The 16,097-nt window shown below is 47.1% G+C and overlaps 2 protein-coding genes across 13 annotated transcripts in view; one reads left to right on the top strand and one right to left on the bottom strand.

Annotated features, from left to right (window-relative positions):
* Positions 1–5,362: 5,362 nt before the first annotated feature.
* MED8 (mediator complex subunit 8) lies at positions 5,363–15,913 on the bottom strand. 2 transcript variants are annotated; one of them, XM_005151059.3, is made up of 7 exons: positions 15,767–15,913; positions 12,481–12,599; positions 10,389–10,533; positions 9,618–9,758; positions 9,122–9,203; positions 7,994–8,242; positions 5,363–5,742 (listed from the first exon to the last, which is right to left on the bottom strand). In XM_005151059.3, exons 1-7 carry the CDS (start codon positions 15,770–15,772, stop codon positions 5,678–5,680), a joined length of 807 nt encoding a protein of 268 aa, XP_005151116.1. In that variant the 5' UTR covers positions 15,773–15,913; the 3' UTR covers positions 5,363–5,677. The 2 variants fall into 2 exon arrangements, with proteins under 2 accessions (XP_005151116.1, XP_030906568.1); XM_031050708.2 differs by lacking the exon at positions 15,767–15,913 and adding an exon at positions 12,927–13,007.
* SZT2 (SZT2 subunit of KICSTOR complex) overlaps positions 15,828–16,097 on the top strand; it is a 58,206-nt gene continuing 57,936 nt past the window's right edge. For all 11 annotated transcript variants that reach the window (XM_031050697.2, XM_031050705.2, XM_031050704.2 and 8 more), the window contains exon 1: positions 15,828–15,873. In XM_031050697.2, coding sequence (XP_030906557.2) covers positions 15,844–15,873 — 30 coding nt within the window. In that variant the 5' untranslated portion in view covers positions 15,828–15,843. The remainder of the gene's footprint in view (positions 15,874–16,097) is intronic.

Raw genomic sequence — 16,097 nt, 5'->3', positions numbered from 1 at the left:
ATCAAGTCATGAGCTGTTGCATGGTTCCACTGACTGGAGCAAAACAGATTGCAGTACGATGATGACGACGACTGTGGTTGTTTCTATCGCTGTGATGCCCATGGGAGCCTAAATACACATGGGAGCCAAAATTACGGCTCCTCAGCCCCACTTATGCAGAATGCTTTTCTCAGGGGGGATATAAACTGGTCCTGTGTTAGCTATTGCCATTAGCACTTTGCTTTGAAGTCCCACCATGCTGCTGCAGCGGAGCAGGAGACAAAAGCTGTCTCTCCCATCCCACACAGCAGGATCCCGGCTTCAGAACTGCATCAGTACCAAAAATAAACCCCATGTAAACATCCACCACAAGCTCCAAAGCCCGGTTCCTGCGGAAGCAGCACACCTCTGTGCTGCGTGCTGGGGTGGGCAGAGCCCAGGACTGGCACACGACAGGGGGAGGCAGGCAGGTCCCACCAAGGCCACCTGGCAATAGGCATGGAAGGGGGATGCCTGGGCCCAGGAGAGGAATATACTGGGAAATGCTGCAGCTTCAAAACAGCACCCACAGACAGCAGTGATGCCCAAAGCATGGACAGCAAGCACTCAATGGAAAAAGTGCAAAATAGTGCAAAAGTACCCTGGGGTACGGTCATTGCTCATAGAATCATAGAATGCTTTGGGTTGGAGGGGATCTTAGAGACGACCTAGTTCCAACCCCCTGCTTGGACATGATGGAAGCAAAGGGAGAAGCCTTATGGCAAGCGGGTAAATCAGTGACAGAATCTGAGCAGCAGTGACAAGATAACCACAGCAGGAACCACAGCTCTTGATCCCCTTGGAAAGTATGTGTCTCAGACAAAAAACAGGCAGTAATTTCCTTTCTTTAAAAACACACACCCCAAAAAAATAAACCAAAGAGAAGACAAAAGCTTCTCCTCCTGAGGAGCCAGCCGGCTCACTTTGCATTGCTCCTGTGTGCTTCCTCATGGACAGGCTTACCCCTGAGCAAACTGCAAGAGGTTTTCATTAATTTCTAAGTGCAGGTTTCCACCAAGGCAATGTTCATGGATTGAGCCAGAGAGATGCTGTATCATAAGGACAATAAATGAGCTGTGGAATCCCATCACACTGAACTATTTTTGTGGCATGTATTACAAATACATCCAAACATCCTATCTCTTGAGCATGTACTTTTACTACTGCAGCATCTATGTGAGGTACAAAGTGGTAACATTTTACTTCCAAGACAGATGAAGATTCATTGCACTTGGAAGATTTATTGCTATTGGGAGGAAGAACTCAATGGGATTTTTCCAGAGCACCTGTATATTAATTTGTAGGCACCAGCTGTTGTGTAGACATGTTCTGGCTCTCCTGGAGCCACCAAGCTCATGGGGGGAGCTCAGGGGAAAGCAGAGAGTGACCTAGGGTTTCTGCTTCCATCACTTGGCTGTTTTCCCTCTATTTGTGCCTTAGATTTTCAAGCAGTTTCGGAGCTTTTCAATGGCCAGAGGCACGTTTTGCTGCTGACTCCATGTATTTGTCTCTCCTGTCTGAGCTGCAGGTGAAGCTGCTTTGGGAGTGATGCATATGCAAAACTTACCATCTTTTGGTAGCACACACCCTATAGTGTTGCTTCTTAGCTTATAAAAGCACTCAGGCTCCCTCAACCCAACCACCAGAATGCTTCTCCCTTGGTCCCAGGTGGTTCTGTTGGAAAGGCCCCATCCTAGCAGGAGGATGGAGGACAGCCCCCCAGCCCATGCTGGGGCCCTGCCTTAGCTGTGGTCTGGAGAGTGAAGAAGTGCCTCAGGTGACCCCCTGATCTTTTTCAACCCCACCTCCCCTCACACCTGATGTACTTCACCTCCAGTGTAAGGGCTTAATGACACACACTTCAAAGACCTGCAGCTTAGCAAAACAAACAAAAGTGCTATGTTTTTCTTTTTTAAGCAGAAGAAGACACCTGTGTGCACATCTCCACATGGGGAGAGGACAAGAGAACAAACACATGGCAGATGTTAGCCGTGATGGTCAGTGGATGCAAGAGGGAAGTGGTGGCACCACGCCAAACTTCACCTTCACAGCTTTCAGAGGCAAATCAGCCCAGGGCAGCAGCAGGACAGGCTGTGGGCACCACCCAGCATGGCTGGGAATGGTGGGACTGTGGATAGCTGGGCAGGAAGGAAAGGCAATAAATACCTTGCTCCTGCCTTTGGGAAGAAGCCAGATGAAGCATTCCTGTCACAAAGGTGAAATGTTTTTCAGTCTAACAGTAACTCAGGAAGATGTTTCACAGCAGTTGCATATGGCAAATGTTAAAATCTCAGCAGTGCAGGTATCCTGCATCTCAACATCTTAAAAAGAAAATGAAATTGAAATCTGTTTTTAACGACCCAACAGGATAATGCTGACATTCAGCAAGACAAGGCAGCCTGGAGGAGCTCCAGAAAACAAGCAAGCTGATGCTATGCCAGCATTTTAAAAAGTAAACAGGATGGCCTTGTAAACAGGTGTGTCTGTTCAGCAGTCACCCCATGCAAAATAATGACTGCAAAATATGTGATTGTATCGATACTTGAAGCAGAGAAATATAAATACCAATCATCAGGGATTACAGACGAAAAACCAGTCAAACTAACACATCAATTTTTGTGGTATACTCTTCAGTGTCAGAGTGAGCTGGCCAGTACAGCAGTGTGTGTGATCCGGGAACAGGAGTGCTGGAGACCTGGCCAAGTGTGAGGCAGCAGAGGAGATACTCCCCAGGGGGCTGACACTGAGGATATGTTTCTAGCAGGGAGTGCTAAATAGTGTAAAGCTGACGACCTGGAAGGAAATGAAGTGATGGAGCATGCTGTCCCAAGGAACTGGAGGCATGTCAGTGAGCTGGAGCCCATGGGATCTCTTGGGCAGTGGGGCTGCATGGAGAAAGATGTCCATCCTTTGTACCAGAACCTGACTGGTTCCAAGGGGGATGTTGTGTGCCAAGAACAAACCAGCGCCTGTGCTTGTGCTCTCCATCATATTCCCACACCCCAACTGGGGTCCAGACAGCCCGGCAGCACCTTCTGTGCTGGGACTGAGCCTCCTCCCTGCCAAAATTATATTACTAAGGAGGGACAGGTTCCAAAAGGGGTTGGAAAAGGCAAGGAACAAACCCCTGAGGGCTCAGGGTAGCAGCACAGCCCATGCTCACATGGAGAGTGTGTTTCCCTGATTGCCTGCTTGGTCCCTGCCTCAGCAGGGAACAGACTAAGCCTTTGCCCTGACCCAGCAGGGCTGTGCTTTTATTCTGTCACAGCGCACAGGGAATGGTGAATCCCTGTTGGACTTACAGGCCACAGTGGCAAGCAGTGGACCATGAATTTCCACCTTTATTTTACCGGTAAAAGGCCTGTTCCTGTTTAAACATTCAAGCGCTGGCGGTGACTGGATAAGAGATTATAAAGTCGCTCTGCATTTGAAATTCTCATTCCCACAATTAGAATAACATGTCCTAGTCCAGTGTCCCAAAGGACACAAAAGCACAAGGAGATTTGGATGTGAGCCAAGAGTGAAAAATGGAAAATATGCCTTAAAGCAAAAGGGACTTCCATCAGTTCAGTTTGTGGTGAAAAAAAGTTACCAGGAAAGCTGGATCATCACATCCGACTGCTCTCTCTGGGACTAACAACTCCCTGGCTGAGGAGATCCAGGGACTTGAAGGGAATTAAAGAAATGCAGCCTTGATATAAAGGTACAATAAAAAAATTAACTGTAGGACAACGTCCAGCCACTGTAGCAGAGATGTGTCAGTTCAAGCAATTGTTTTCCTACCAACAGCGCTCTAATTTACACAAGAACTAATTCAGGGCAGCCTGTGTCATGCAGGAAGTTACGCTGGGAGCCGAGCCGGCCTCCCTGGCTCTATAATCTACGGAAAAAAGCCCTGCCTGTATTTCCCTTCCTCCCGTCCAAGTGTGTGAAAGGTCTGGCTCTCCCCATTTTCGGGAGAGCCAGGTTAGCACGGGTAGCAGGCAGCCACGCTGGCCCCAGCGCTGACACATTTTAGCTTTATAAGGAAGCCAGTGAGGGAAGATGCAGTGAAGCAGCATCCTGGAGCTCAGACTCCATGGATGACAGTGCCAGGGATCTGACACACATTCCTCAAACAGCTTTCTGCCTTCCTGTCCAGCCAAAGCAGGAACATGAGATAGAGCAGGGAACAGCAGCCCAGCAGTGCTCAGCCCATTACAGGGCATAGCCCTGCAGGCTCTGACTCCCCAGCTTCAGGCATTGATCAAACCCTTCCCTGCCTCCACACCAGTTCCCCAGCTGCAGTGAGTGGTTCCAGGAGTGATTCCATTAGGAGTAAAACAGGATCCCATCAATCTGGCTGGGCTGGTGTCACTGCAGACACTTCACTGGACTCATTCACAGTGGAGAATGCCTTTGCTTATCAGGGAAGCTGCTTGTGCTTCCAGCTCAACTTTCTGCTTCCCAGCTCAGTGCTTTTCAAAGGCCCATACATGAAAATGGGTCAATAACTGCCCTAGTCACAGCTTTGTGGATTTTGTTTTGGGCCACAGCCTCCACAAATAAGCTGGATCTGATTACCTCACAGGCAAGCAGCACAGGAGCAGCTGCAGGCTCTATCTGCTGAGTGGAGATTTCCTCACCCATAAGATTGCTGGCAGATGCTGTTGAGTAAAATACAGTGCTGCCTTTCACAAGCCAAAAGGGAAGTCCAGGGAAGCACAGCAAGAGGCATGACAGTTGCATTCAGGGAAGCACTGGGTGTACTCACATGCTCTTTGGGAATCTTTCCTTAGGCAGGTTGTATGTTACAGCTCAAGGGCAGAAAGTAAAACAGGGGTATGGTTTCACAATGACCAGTCACAATGAGAAATGGGCCAGACCTCACAGCCTGGCTAATTCAGAAGTACCACAGTCCTGAGCAGATTTAAATACCTCTCTGAAGTGACAAATGAATCCTGAAGTAGCTAAGAAACTCCATAGAAAACAGCAGCAGAGAACTATGGAAGTGAAATCAGATCCAGCTGGGATTTGTAACAGCATCAGAATACCAAAGCTCTGTGCTTCTGTTCCTGAAATGCTGCCTTCTTGCTGCAGGCTTTGTAATAGTCTTCCCTGTAATAGACTTTCCCAGTATTTTGCTTTCTGGGGAATAGTCATAATGGTTTTACAGCAAACAAGATGTTGACTGCTTATGTTTGTACCCTGCTGACTCACTTTATTATAGGTCTTTATGCATAAACCTGCAGCTCCAGCACTTAAGCCTCCAACATTTTCTGTGTATTTTAGACTGGAGCTGCTCTGTAGCCTTACCTAAAGGGTAATCAGAATCCTTATGACCCAAGAGATGGACACCAGTGTCTCACAGTGTACATAACAAGACCTTTATTCAACAAGAGGGAGTAAAGAAATCATTGCAAGTGAACAAGCAGAAACGAGGAGCAGAGTGCTCCATGCAGCTCTTCAGGTTCTGTATCAAGAAAGGGTAGCTGTTCTCCAGGCCAGACCTGAAGAAAATAGGATCAATACCAGAAGCAAAGTCCTCTGCTCTGACTGAACAGAGAAGTAGTTGTATCCAGGAGACATGGCCTCTAGCAGCTCCACACAAGCCAGGTGTGGTGGCTGCAGCAGGAACAATGCTGGTAACGGCTGTTCCCCAGGCCTGGTTCTTCTCAGCTCATCTCTGATACGGATGCATTGAGGCAGATTTGATGTTTGTCTTTATGCCAGTTGGCATTTTTCCTAGAGAGTGAAAAAGCAAAATCAGCTGTATGAGAGGACATGTGCTCAGGAGCATGCAGGACTCACAACAACCCTGTATGGGCTTTTCCTGTTCCACTCCAGGTACCATAATAGGCTTTCCTGCTACAGCATCTTCCAGCTTCTGACCTAACAGTCAAACTCTTCTACAAATTGGCATCTTTCTCCATTAAGAAATCTCCCTGACAATTCCTGTGTCCACCTGCTATCCTCTCAAATTCTATCCTTGTTCCATTTTACACAACTATGTCCTTCTCTTTGTTAGGAAGTTCCTACAGGAGTGTGGGACCTGTTCAGTCTCACAGACGTTGCTAGCGGCAGCACTCTCAGAAGAATCCAGACTGATTTCCACTTCCATTTCAGAGAGGCAAACACAAGAGCCTGTATCCCCTTCCATTTAGCATTATTTATAGTCAGGGTGTGTATTTCAATTACTCAGCCTCTCTCAGATCTGCTATTTCTCTTAACCAGGTCCACCTCTTGGGCATTATTCCTCTTTGCTGATACCAATCACACATGGGAGTGTGTTCAAAGACATCGTGCTAGCCGCTTACAATGAGTGCACAGTGCTAGACAAAACTGAAATGATCAGAAGAATATACAAAAAGGGATTAAAGAGCAGCAAGAGAGATATTCAAAGAATACTCATTCAGAAAGTGGAATGTGTGTTCAAATTAGAACATAAATAAAGGACAGCTTCTGAAAATGAAAACTGTGGTGCAGGAGGACATGGAAAGATTCGATGAGCAAATGGCTAAAAGAATAAAGATTACTAAACTTTCTCAAACGTATCCAAAGAGGGTCATTGCCTGCAATGAACTGGCAGGAGATCCCATGTCACTCCAGTGCTAAAAATTAGCAGATAAATACTGTTGGGACATTACTCCCAAAAGAAGAGTGACCAGGACTGTATGGTTTACCCACACCTGCAATACTGTGAGTGGTTCTGGTGTTCTCAGTCTTGAAAACAACCAGAAAAGGTGCAGGTAAGAGTGACAAGTCCGAGACATAATACAATTTTCACACAAGGACATATTAAACAGAATAGGACTCCATAGCTGGGAAGAAGAATGATGGCCAGAGGGAGGAGGCATGACAGACTTCCAAAAAATGAAAACCACTCTGGAATAATTAAGGAATGATTACTCCCCATTTCTCACAACATAAACAGGAAGGTAAAAAGGAAGCATGCAATAAAATTACCAAGCAAAAGGTTTAAATATAAAAAGGATTTTTTTTTAACAAAATATGCGTAAAGCTGTGGCAGAAATGCTGCAGGTGCTGTAGAAGTCAAAATCATAATTCAAAAAGGAATTGCTGCTACACCCAACAGTCTCAAACCCTGGCTTAAAATCCCTAAACAACAACTGCTGTCAGTATAAGGTTTGTTCTTAAATTCCTTCAGGCTTGGCCATGGGCACTGTCATCAGCAGGACAGCGGGACTGACCTTTGGTGAAATGCAGGATAGCTGCTCTCATCAAAAGGGAACCTCCAGGTAACAGAGGCTGGACAAGTGCTCTTGTTACCAGTGCACTCGGCTTGGTGTACACAAGTGACTGTTGTCCCATCCTGGAGACTGTGTTCATGGGAATGCAGCCAGACATCACAGGGGCTGCCTTTGTTTCCAAATCATAGTGGAAATTGCTTTCTAATTCTTACACAAACACATAATTAACTTAGGATTAATACTGTTGCTCAAGTTCACTTCTGAACAACAGTCATTACCAGTCAAGAAAACACCAATGAGGATACCAATATCCATAATCTCAATTAACATGACCTGGAGGTTCCCCAGGCCAAACCCATTCCTGACAGCAAAGGACATACATGGAAGAATACCAGAACAGGGCAAGCCTACAGTGATACCTCTGCAGAATACCTCTTATACTAACATACTGTGGCTCAGGGACTTGGAGTCAGGGATGGTAACTTCAGGATTAGCAGCTGACTGCTGTGATCTCCCTCCATATTGATTCCTATGCTCACCAAGTCTATTATTAAAATGGTATTGCAGTGTGAATTAAGAAGCTGAAGCTGGATGTCTGGGATCCATTTCAATCTCCAATCCAATTTAAACCAGTGTTATTCCACTCTTATAACCTGACCTGAAGGCCAGAAAGGAACATCTTACTCAGTTTTATCTAAAAGGTGACTCAGGAAGACCCTCTACACCTGCATTTCTCTTTCTTGTTCCCTGCATTTCAACTGATCTCAGATATGCAACTTATTTACCTGGCTGTCCTGTTTGTGCCATCTGCACTCCTGCCAGCATTGGCTGCTGCTGAGCTGGTGCACCTGACATTGGGACCTGCTGCATGCCTGAGGCACCAGCAATGATGGCACCAGCTCCCGGTTGGCCTGACTGGACAGATCCTCCAGAGCCAGGGGGCCTCCGGTTTGACAGTCCTTTCCCAAAGGCCACAGCTGCTACCAGTGCATTGGTATCTGCAGGGTTGAAAGTCTGCTTGTTCTGCCTTAAACCTACAGAAGAAAAAGTTGGTTTGGAGCATTTTTGCAATCAAGCTTAAAAACTTGCATCCTGAATTTACTTTTCTACTATTCTGGTGCATGTAACAGGGATCAGCTTCTAACAAGCTGTCTTACAAGAGTCTCAGCAACGTCAAAAAAGCTGCAAACTCCAAAGACAGTGGTGATCCAAGAGCTTCTCCACTGAGAGCAGAGCATATGCTACCAAGGGAAGAGGGAGCCAACTCCTTCATGCCCATGAGAATGTTCCCACTAAAGGCTTTTCCATGCTGGATCCAATCGCAGGTAACAAGCACTGTGTTTTAGATAAACAATGTCAACATCCTCTTTTGGAGGCTCATAAGCAGCATGGTGTCTGTAACTTTTTCTGCCACACACCTGCCCACTTATACTATTAATCCTGGAAAGCAGACAGAACCTGTGCCTGGATCTCTGCTTACACTGTTTCTGTCAAAGATGACAAAAAAACCCTCACAAAAAACCCAGTACCTTTGAGAGTTGTACACAGCACTCCCAGAAATAGAGAACAGGTGATGGCAGAGACCAATAAAATAAGGATGTCCAGAATCAGAGTCAGAACCAAAAAAGGTTGACTGTGAGTCTGAAGAAGCTATTATCTACAGGACATCACACAAACATATTGTGGATTCCTTCAGAACATAGTTAAGGGGTTTCCCATTCACTGCCAATGTATTTTCACAGTTATTTTTATCAATCCAATTTGATTGGGATATTTTCTTGGTAAACAGTTACCACCTCCTCAAAAGGAGTATCACAAAGGGTTGGAATGACCTCCAGATTTGTCTATTCTGCCATTAGTCTCTCAAGCCTGCTGTTTGGACCCTGCACCCCACTTCCACCTCAGTGACATACCTCCACTTTCAGATTCACGCTCCTCCTTACTGATTTTCTCCAGCAGATTTGAGCACATTTTGTTCAGACTTTGGATCTGTTTCTGCAAAATGAAAACCATCAGAAACCACCAGGACACTCCAACACAGAACAAGTCAGTAAGCTAAGCAAACAAGCTTTCTCCTTCCAGGGTCTGTGTAGCCAAACAAGCATTTTGATGGCAGAGCCTACAGTGATAATGTAGACTGGGCACTATGGGGATGGGATAGCTTTTGCTTTTCTCTGACTGTTCTGATGTGTTCACCTCCTGTGTGACTAGCCAGTGGGCTGAATACCCTCTGTTTGTGAAACTGTGGAGGAAACCAAACTTCAGCCAGGGTGAGCTGGAGAAACCTCAGACAGATAAGGGCACAGCAAAAAAGAACACTGTCAAGTGGAAGGGTGAAGGAAGCAGAGTTACAGGGCATCTTGTGCCCGAGGACTAAGAGGCAAAAGTATTAAACTCTTCTTCACCTACCTGTGCCACATCAGGGCTAATTCGAGCTGCATCTGTGATCAGCTGTTTCTCCTGCTCCTCCACTTCTGGGTCAGGCTTAGTTCGAAGATGGTCAGGCACTACCTCATGGCTGAACACTGGCACACGCCCCTCTGTCTGCCGCTGCAATATTTGGACAAGCCTCAGAGTGAGTGACAAGACACTCAAAGCCTCCTCCTCCAGCTCCACACCAGAGCACAGGCCACGGCGCTGGAACAAGGCTAGGAGCATGCGTTGTGGAAACCTTGATCTGGGCAGAATTAGGAGGTTTTAACAATTTGTGTAAGCATTTGTACTGTGCCTGTTTAGTGAGAGCAAACCATGGGGGTCTGCAGTGCAATGCCACCAGCATGGCCATCATCACTTGAAACGTTTTCTCATTCAAGCAGACAGTAAATGTTGCCAGCACACACATTAGATTATGTAACACATCTCATGTTGGTCAGATTACAAACTGTGCACATTTAGATGTAGATATCTGACAGCAGCACAGCTAGGGCCAAGAAAACCAGGAGCTTGTAAAGAGACATCCCAGTTACACAGCCCCATGATGATGAAAATAACATTTATTAACACGAACACCTCCTGTAAAGTGTATCTAGTACATTTGTAGGTGAAAGCAAAGCAACTCACAGGCAGAACTACTCATCACCTTCTCTTTCTCTACATCCAGAGCTGAAGAATGGCAAACCAGGGCAGATCACAAGTACCTTTTGATACTCCAGGACCAACACTCAGAGGAAAGTTTCTTACCATGATCTCCTCATCACGGTCTGGAGACAGCACCAGGGGTATGATAACCTGGTTTCGCAATAGTGGAGTCTTCTCATGCTTTAGCACTTTGTTCAAGGTGTTCAGCTGCCCAGAGAGCAATGCAAAGCTGTCCAGAACTGAAGGCCTGGGAGAACAAATAAAGAGGACAGAACATGAAAAGGGATGCCACAGATGGCTTTTCTCTCTTCTTTACTCAAATGGTTGCGAAGTGAGGAAATAATGCTATTATTCCTCAAATCAGTTTATTCCAGACAGTATCACCACCCCTACTGCAAATAGCTCAAATGCTACAAATAGCTCAAAGATATCACAAGCAGTACACTGGAAGTCACAGTTTTGGTATTTCAGTAACTTATGTCGTTTGCATGGCAGTGTTTTGGTAGCAGGGGTGCTACAGGGGTGGCTTCTGCGAGCAGCTGCTAAAAGCTTCCCTTATGTCCAATAGGACCAATGCAGCCGGCTCCAAGACAGATCCACTGCTTGCCAAGGCTGAGCCCATCAGTGATAGCGGTAGCATCTCTGGGACAATGTGTTTAAGAGGGGAAAAAAACTATGCAACAGCAATTGCAGCCAGAGAGAGGAATTGGAATATGTGAGAGAAGCAGCTCTGCAGACCCCAAAGTCAGTGAAGGAGGGGAAGAGGTGCTCCAGTTACTGGAGCAGAGATTCCTCTGTAGCTTGTGGTGTAGACCTTGGTGAGGCAGGCTGTGCCCCTGCAGCCCATGGAGGTCCATGCTGGAGCAGATATCAACCTGCAGCCCATGAAGGAGCCCATATCGGAGCAGGGGAATGCCCAAAGAAGACTGTGACCCCATGGGAAGCCCACACTAGAGCAGGCTCCTGGCAGGATCTGTGGCCTTGTGGAGAAGGACCCCATGCCAGAGCAGAGGAAGAGTTTGAGGAATCCTTTCTCTTGAGGATGGAGCAGCAGAGACAACATGTAATGAACTGATCACAACCTTCTGTCCTCCCTTTGCCACTCAGGGGAAAAGTTAAGAGAACTTGGGAGTAAAGGTAAGCCTGGGAAGAAGGAAGGGTTGGGGGAAAGGTGTTCCAAGATTTATTTTTTTCTTGTTAACTTATCTGATTTGACAGGTAATAAATTAAACTAATTTCCCCAAGTTGAGTCTGGTTTGCCTGTGACAGTAATTGGTGAATGATCTCTTCCTGTCCTTATCTTAACCCATGAGCCTTTCATTATATTTCCTTTCCTCTGTCCAGCTGAGGAAGGGAATGGTAAGAGCGGCTTTGGTGGGCATCTGGCATCCAGCCAGGATCAACTCATCCCAGTAACACACAGAAGCAATGCTTTCCTTATCTCTTACTCTCACAGTGCAATTCTAGAGCAAAGTCTGGGAACAATATAACTCCTAAGCAGTACAGCCAAGAGAGACAATATTTATAGCTTGGCTATCCAGACTAAGCAATAATGAAGCAAAATAACTGGTAATCTTGTCAAGGAGGTCCCTCCCCTTCAGCTTTCTCTCTCTGGAATATTCATCCTCTCTCCTGCCTTCTGCAACATTAACTACAAAAACTGATTGCCTGTGAAGCTCTGCTGCAGTGGCAGATCATGTTCAGGATACTGTATAGTTCATTAAGCTGTAGCTATAACACCTTTATGGTCTATCAGGAAGAGAATGCCACCTTGCAAATCTCTCAAACTGTCTGGTAAAACACAGAGAACCAGCAAAAGAGAGCCAGAAAAGGCCAGAAAGGTCACGAAATGCAGAAAGAACCATTGCTCATTTTATAGTGTGCATGTGGGACTCCCAAGATAATTTGTCCAAGAAGTTTCCAGTCACTGCAGATGCAAGTCTAGTTTTCATAAAATGTCTATAGACCAAAAGGTGTTAGCATGACTCTATACACCATGAAACCAGTGGATTTCAACTGCTTTTCTGGTGGAAGATGTGTGGTGGTTCCTCCAGCAAGAATGTGAAAAGCAAATTTAAACTTATTGACAACAGGCTGATGTTTTTTAATTATAGTTTTCATCCTTTGAGCCAAGTCTGGAACAGCTTCAGCAGTGATCAGCAGTGCCCCCTGTTCTGTGGGACGCCTTACTTACCAAGTGAGTCGATCGTACTCGTTCTCCAACTTGTAGATAAAACTGACTAAAGAGTTCTTCAGGTCGGCCACCTGACTGATGAGTGCCTCCAGGGTCAGCTCCAGCTGCTTCTCTTCTCTCTGAAAAAAGGGATGAGAACAAAGCTTTACACCTTCCCCAGGTGCTGTGGATCCAATCTCTCCTATAGAGAACCTTCTTTTCCAGGGCAGCAAACACCAGACTCTGCAGGTAAAAATCCTGTGGTTTCATACTGACCCCTTAGGTCAGAACACTTAGTCAAGAGACTTGTGCTAGCTGTCCTCTTTAAGATCTAGATGAGTGAAGATATTACTGCTTACATCTGCTTTTCACCACATCAGGCAGTCAAAGTTAGCTCATACCACTTTTGTAAGTCACTTAAACTAATGCAGCTCAAAGTACATTCACATCTCTCAGCCTTTACTGACAGTAGATGTGGGCACAGCGATGTCATCATCCAAACCAGCCCTGTGCAGAGCGAGTATCAGGTCCATGGCCTAAAGATTTCAGTTTCTGCGCTTCACCTCCTTTGCTCTCTTCCTGCTCAAGTGCCCCTTCCAGGTGCCAAAGAAACCTGCAGGTCCTCTTCTACTTGTGCCTCACCAGCTGCAGGAGGCCCTGCTGTGACAGCACACACCAACACAAGCACACATCACCCCCTGCCTTTTGCTCTGATTCCATTGTTTAAATAACCTTTTCCACTGACATCTGCAGGTGAGGGAGGACAGTGACAAAGTCTCAGGGCAGGGGATCTGTTGCCAAAGACACCAAGGCAAATCCTCATCTCTTGCAAAAGCCCTCCAAAATCTTATCTATTCTCACTTATTAACACTACAGCATTGCACAAAATATAATTAAAGTTCCAACCCTAATGAACTGTTCATGTCAGTCAAGAACTGTACAATAATCATCCATGAGGAGGGTGGGACAAAGCAATCAAATAACAGAAAGGGAATGCCGACTGGGAAAGCAGATAGCGTGACTCAGGCTGCTGGCATGCTTGCTATTGCATTTGTTGTTGTTCTGTTTAAATACACCAGACAAGTGGGAGCTTCACTGGCGAGATTATCTGGTATCTGCCATGTTCATGAGAACAATAGATTTTTCTATTTTATTTATAGACTGACAAGACTATAAAGGCTTTTTTTAGCAATCATTCATCAGACTTCACTCAACCACCTACAAAGAAATGGCTAAGTCAACTTTGATGAAATCCAATCTCCCATCCATGGAGTGGATGGACAGAGTGGATAGCCGGGTATTCCACCTCCAGATAAGGGCACTCTCCTCCATCTTGCAATGGGACTAAGTCAGTTCCTATGTAATTACGAAATGAGTCTACAACTGTGTGCACACTGTGCTTGTGCAAGATTAATTAATGCCTGCATTACAAGTTAGGCTGGTAGCCAGTGGTCTGCTGCAAGGGTGCCAGGTATATGCACCCAGACAATTCACCTGGCCCGTTGCCTGTGCTTATCCAAGCAGCCCTCAGGAGGGTGAATGAAACCCTGCTGCAGAGGTGTTGCTCTTGCTGCAGCAGCATGCTCCAAGCCTCCTTCTTTTGTTGATTCTCTCCAAAGCCACTAAGAGCTGGAAGCAGATGTCAGCATTGCAAAGCACGCATGCAGTAAGACCAGATGGTGTTTCCAAAGAATACTATGCCTCTCCCAGGCATATGCTATAGATAAACAGTGCTTTATGGACTTTGTTAGCAATACTAAACTGGCCTGAGGTAGTAAAGACAAATTTTATGGGATGGGTTGCTGAAAGACCTCCTGATACAGAGCAACTGAGAGGTAAAGGTGGAATTCAGAATAGGTAAACATAAAACAGCGCACATGGCAAAACAAAGCAGGGGGACATGACCCAATCCTGACTTTCTGTACACAATGACATTCTCTGAGCTGATAATGTTGTCACTCAGAAACAGATCTCGTGATTATCTGAGGTGGACTATAAAAACACCTGCCCAAGGCTCAAAAAGTAGGGGAAGTAAAAGCAGTAATAGGATTTATTAGGAAAGCAAGCGAAAACTAAGCATCATTACATCACTGTATAAACGCATGCCTCACGCATCTCAAATATTATGTGTCACTATTGTCCTTCCAACTGAAAAGCGATATAGGAGGAATACATACAAATAAAGGCAAATAAAGGATGATCATGAATATTCATCAGTTCCATAGATGCAGCAGTTAAAAACAGAAAGGGGACTGGTATATGAGAGTGGCTGAAATGAGGAGAGGCAATACAGCCAGCCCTATAGATGAGGAATTGGCAGGACAATCCACTTTCACTCTCTTTTCTGGGAGGATAACCAGGAGACTTGCATGAAGCCACTAGGTAGTGGTTGCAAGCAAACCAAAGGAGGTGATCTTCACAGCCTGCTAACCTGCCATTAACCTCTGCAATTCCTTTCCAATGGACATTACAGAGGCTAAAAGTTCACAGTACTTCAAAGAATACCTAGAACCTTCTTCCATCAATGAAAATTCATTCAATGCTATTAAACACCAGGGATGTGGTAACAATAGTTTATACAGAATCATAGAATGGTTTGGGTTGGAAAGGACCTCAAGATCATCCAGTTCCAGCCCCTCTGCCATAAGCAGGGACATCTTCCACTAGACCAGGCTGCCCAAAGGCCTTGTCCAACCTGGCCTAAGGTCTCCAGGCAGCCTTCTCTTCTCCAGGCTAAACAGCCTCAGTTTTCTTAGCCTGCCTTTGTATGGGACTCGGTAGCTTAATTTGCCCTCACACCTTCTTTTGGGCATTGGCTTCTTCACTAATGGCAAAGCCAAGCTGCGGGGCAGGTGGACTTCTGGTGTGATAACCCTCATCAAGGGCTGGGTGGAAGCAGTGCACCCAGATACCCCACCCGCAGTCGTGCAGCAAGAGAAGGGTGTTACACAGCAAAGCATTGTACCCGCTGCTCCAGCTCAGTCTGCTCCAGCCCGGGCTGGGTTTAACCCCTGGGGAGCAGGCAGACGGGCCGGGTACAGAGCCGCAGCTGGCGGCCACAGGCCCCTCCAGGGCCAGACCGAAGGCAGCAGCAGCGCTGGTTGCCCAGCCCCAAAGAACTCCGGGCGTCCGCGGCAGGAGGCACCGCAACACAAGGCCCGGCCACGAAGCGGCTCCGTATGCGGCGCTGGCCGCCCGGGCGGGCCTACAGCACGGCCCCGATCCCCGCGGCCCCAGAACCGCCCCACGGCCCAGTGCTCCCGGCCGGGCCGCAGTCGCGCTCAACAGCGACCCGGCCACCCCTCACCTGCATGGCTGTACCGCCCCATGGCACGGGACAGCGGCGCTTCCGGGTCAGAGGACGCGGGGCGGGGCGCGCCGGACATGGCGGCTGCCGAGAGGCCCGACTCGGAGGTGGGATTGCGTTGTGGGAGCCGGGGCTGGGCCGGGGGACAGGGCTGATCTGGGGAGGGGTAGTGGGGAGCTGGCGGCAGGAGTGAGGTGAGGGGTGGCTGCGATGGGGAGCGGAGGGGCTGTCCGGGCCTGTGAGGGAAGGGGAGAGGTGGGAGTGCGGGGCTGAAGCAGCCTGGGGATGAGCGGCAAGGCGGGATGCGGGCTGGGATCCCCTTCTGCGTGCC

Source organism: Melopsittacus undulatus, chromosome 6 (genome assembly GCF_012275295.1).
Source record: "Melopsittacus undulatus isolate bMelUnd1 chromosome 6, bMelUnd1.mat.Z, whole genome shotgun sequence".
In the NCBI taxonomy this organism is placed as follows: Eukaryota; Metazoa; Chordata; class Aves; order Psittaciformes; family Psittaculidae; genus Melopsittacus; species Melopsittacus undulatus.
Note: the sequence above shows the minus strand (reverse complement) of the source record. Positions and strands in the feature narration are given on the sequence as shown.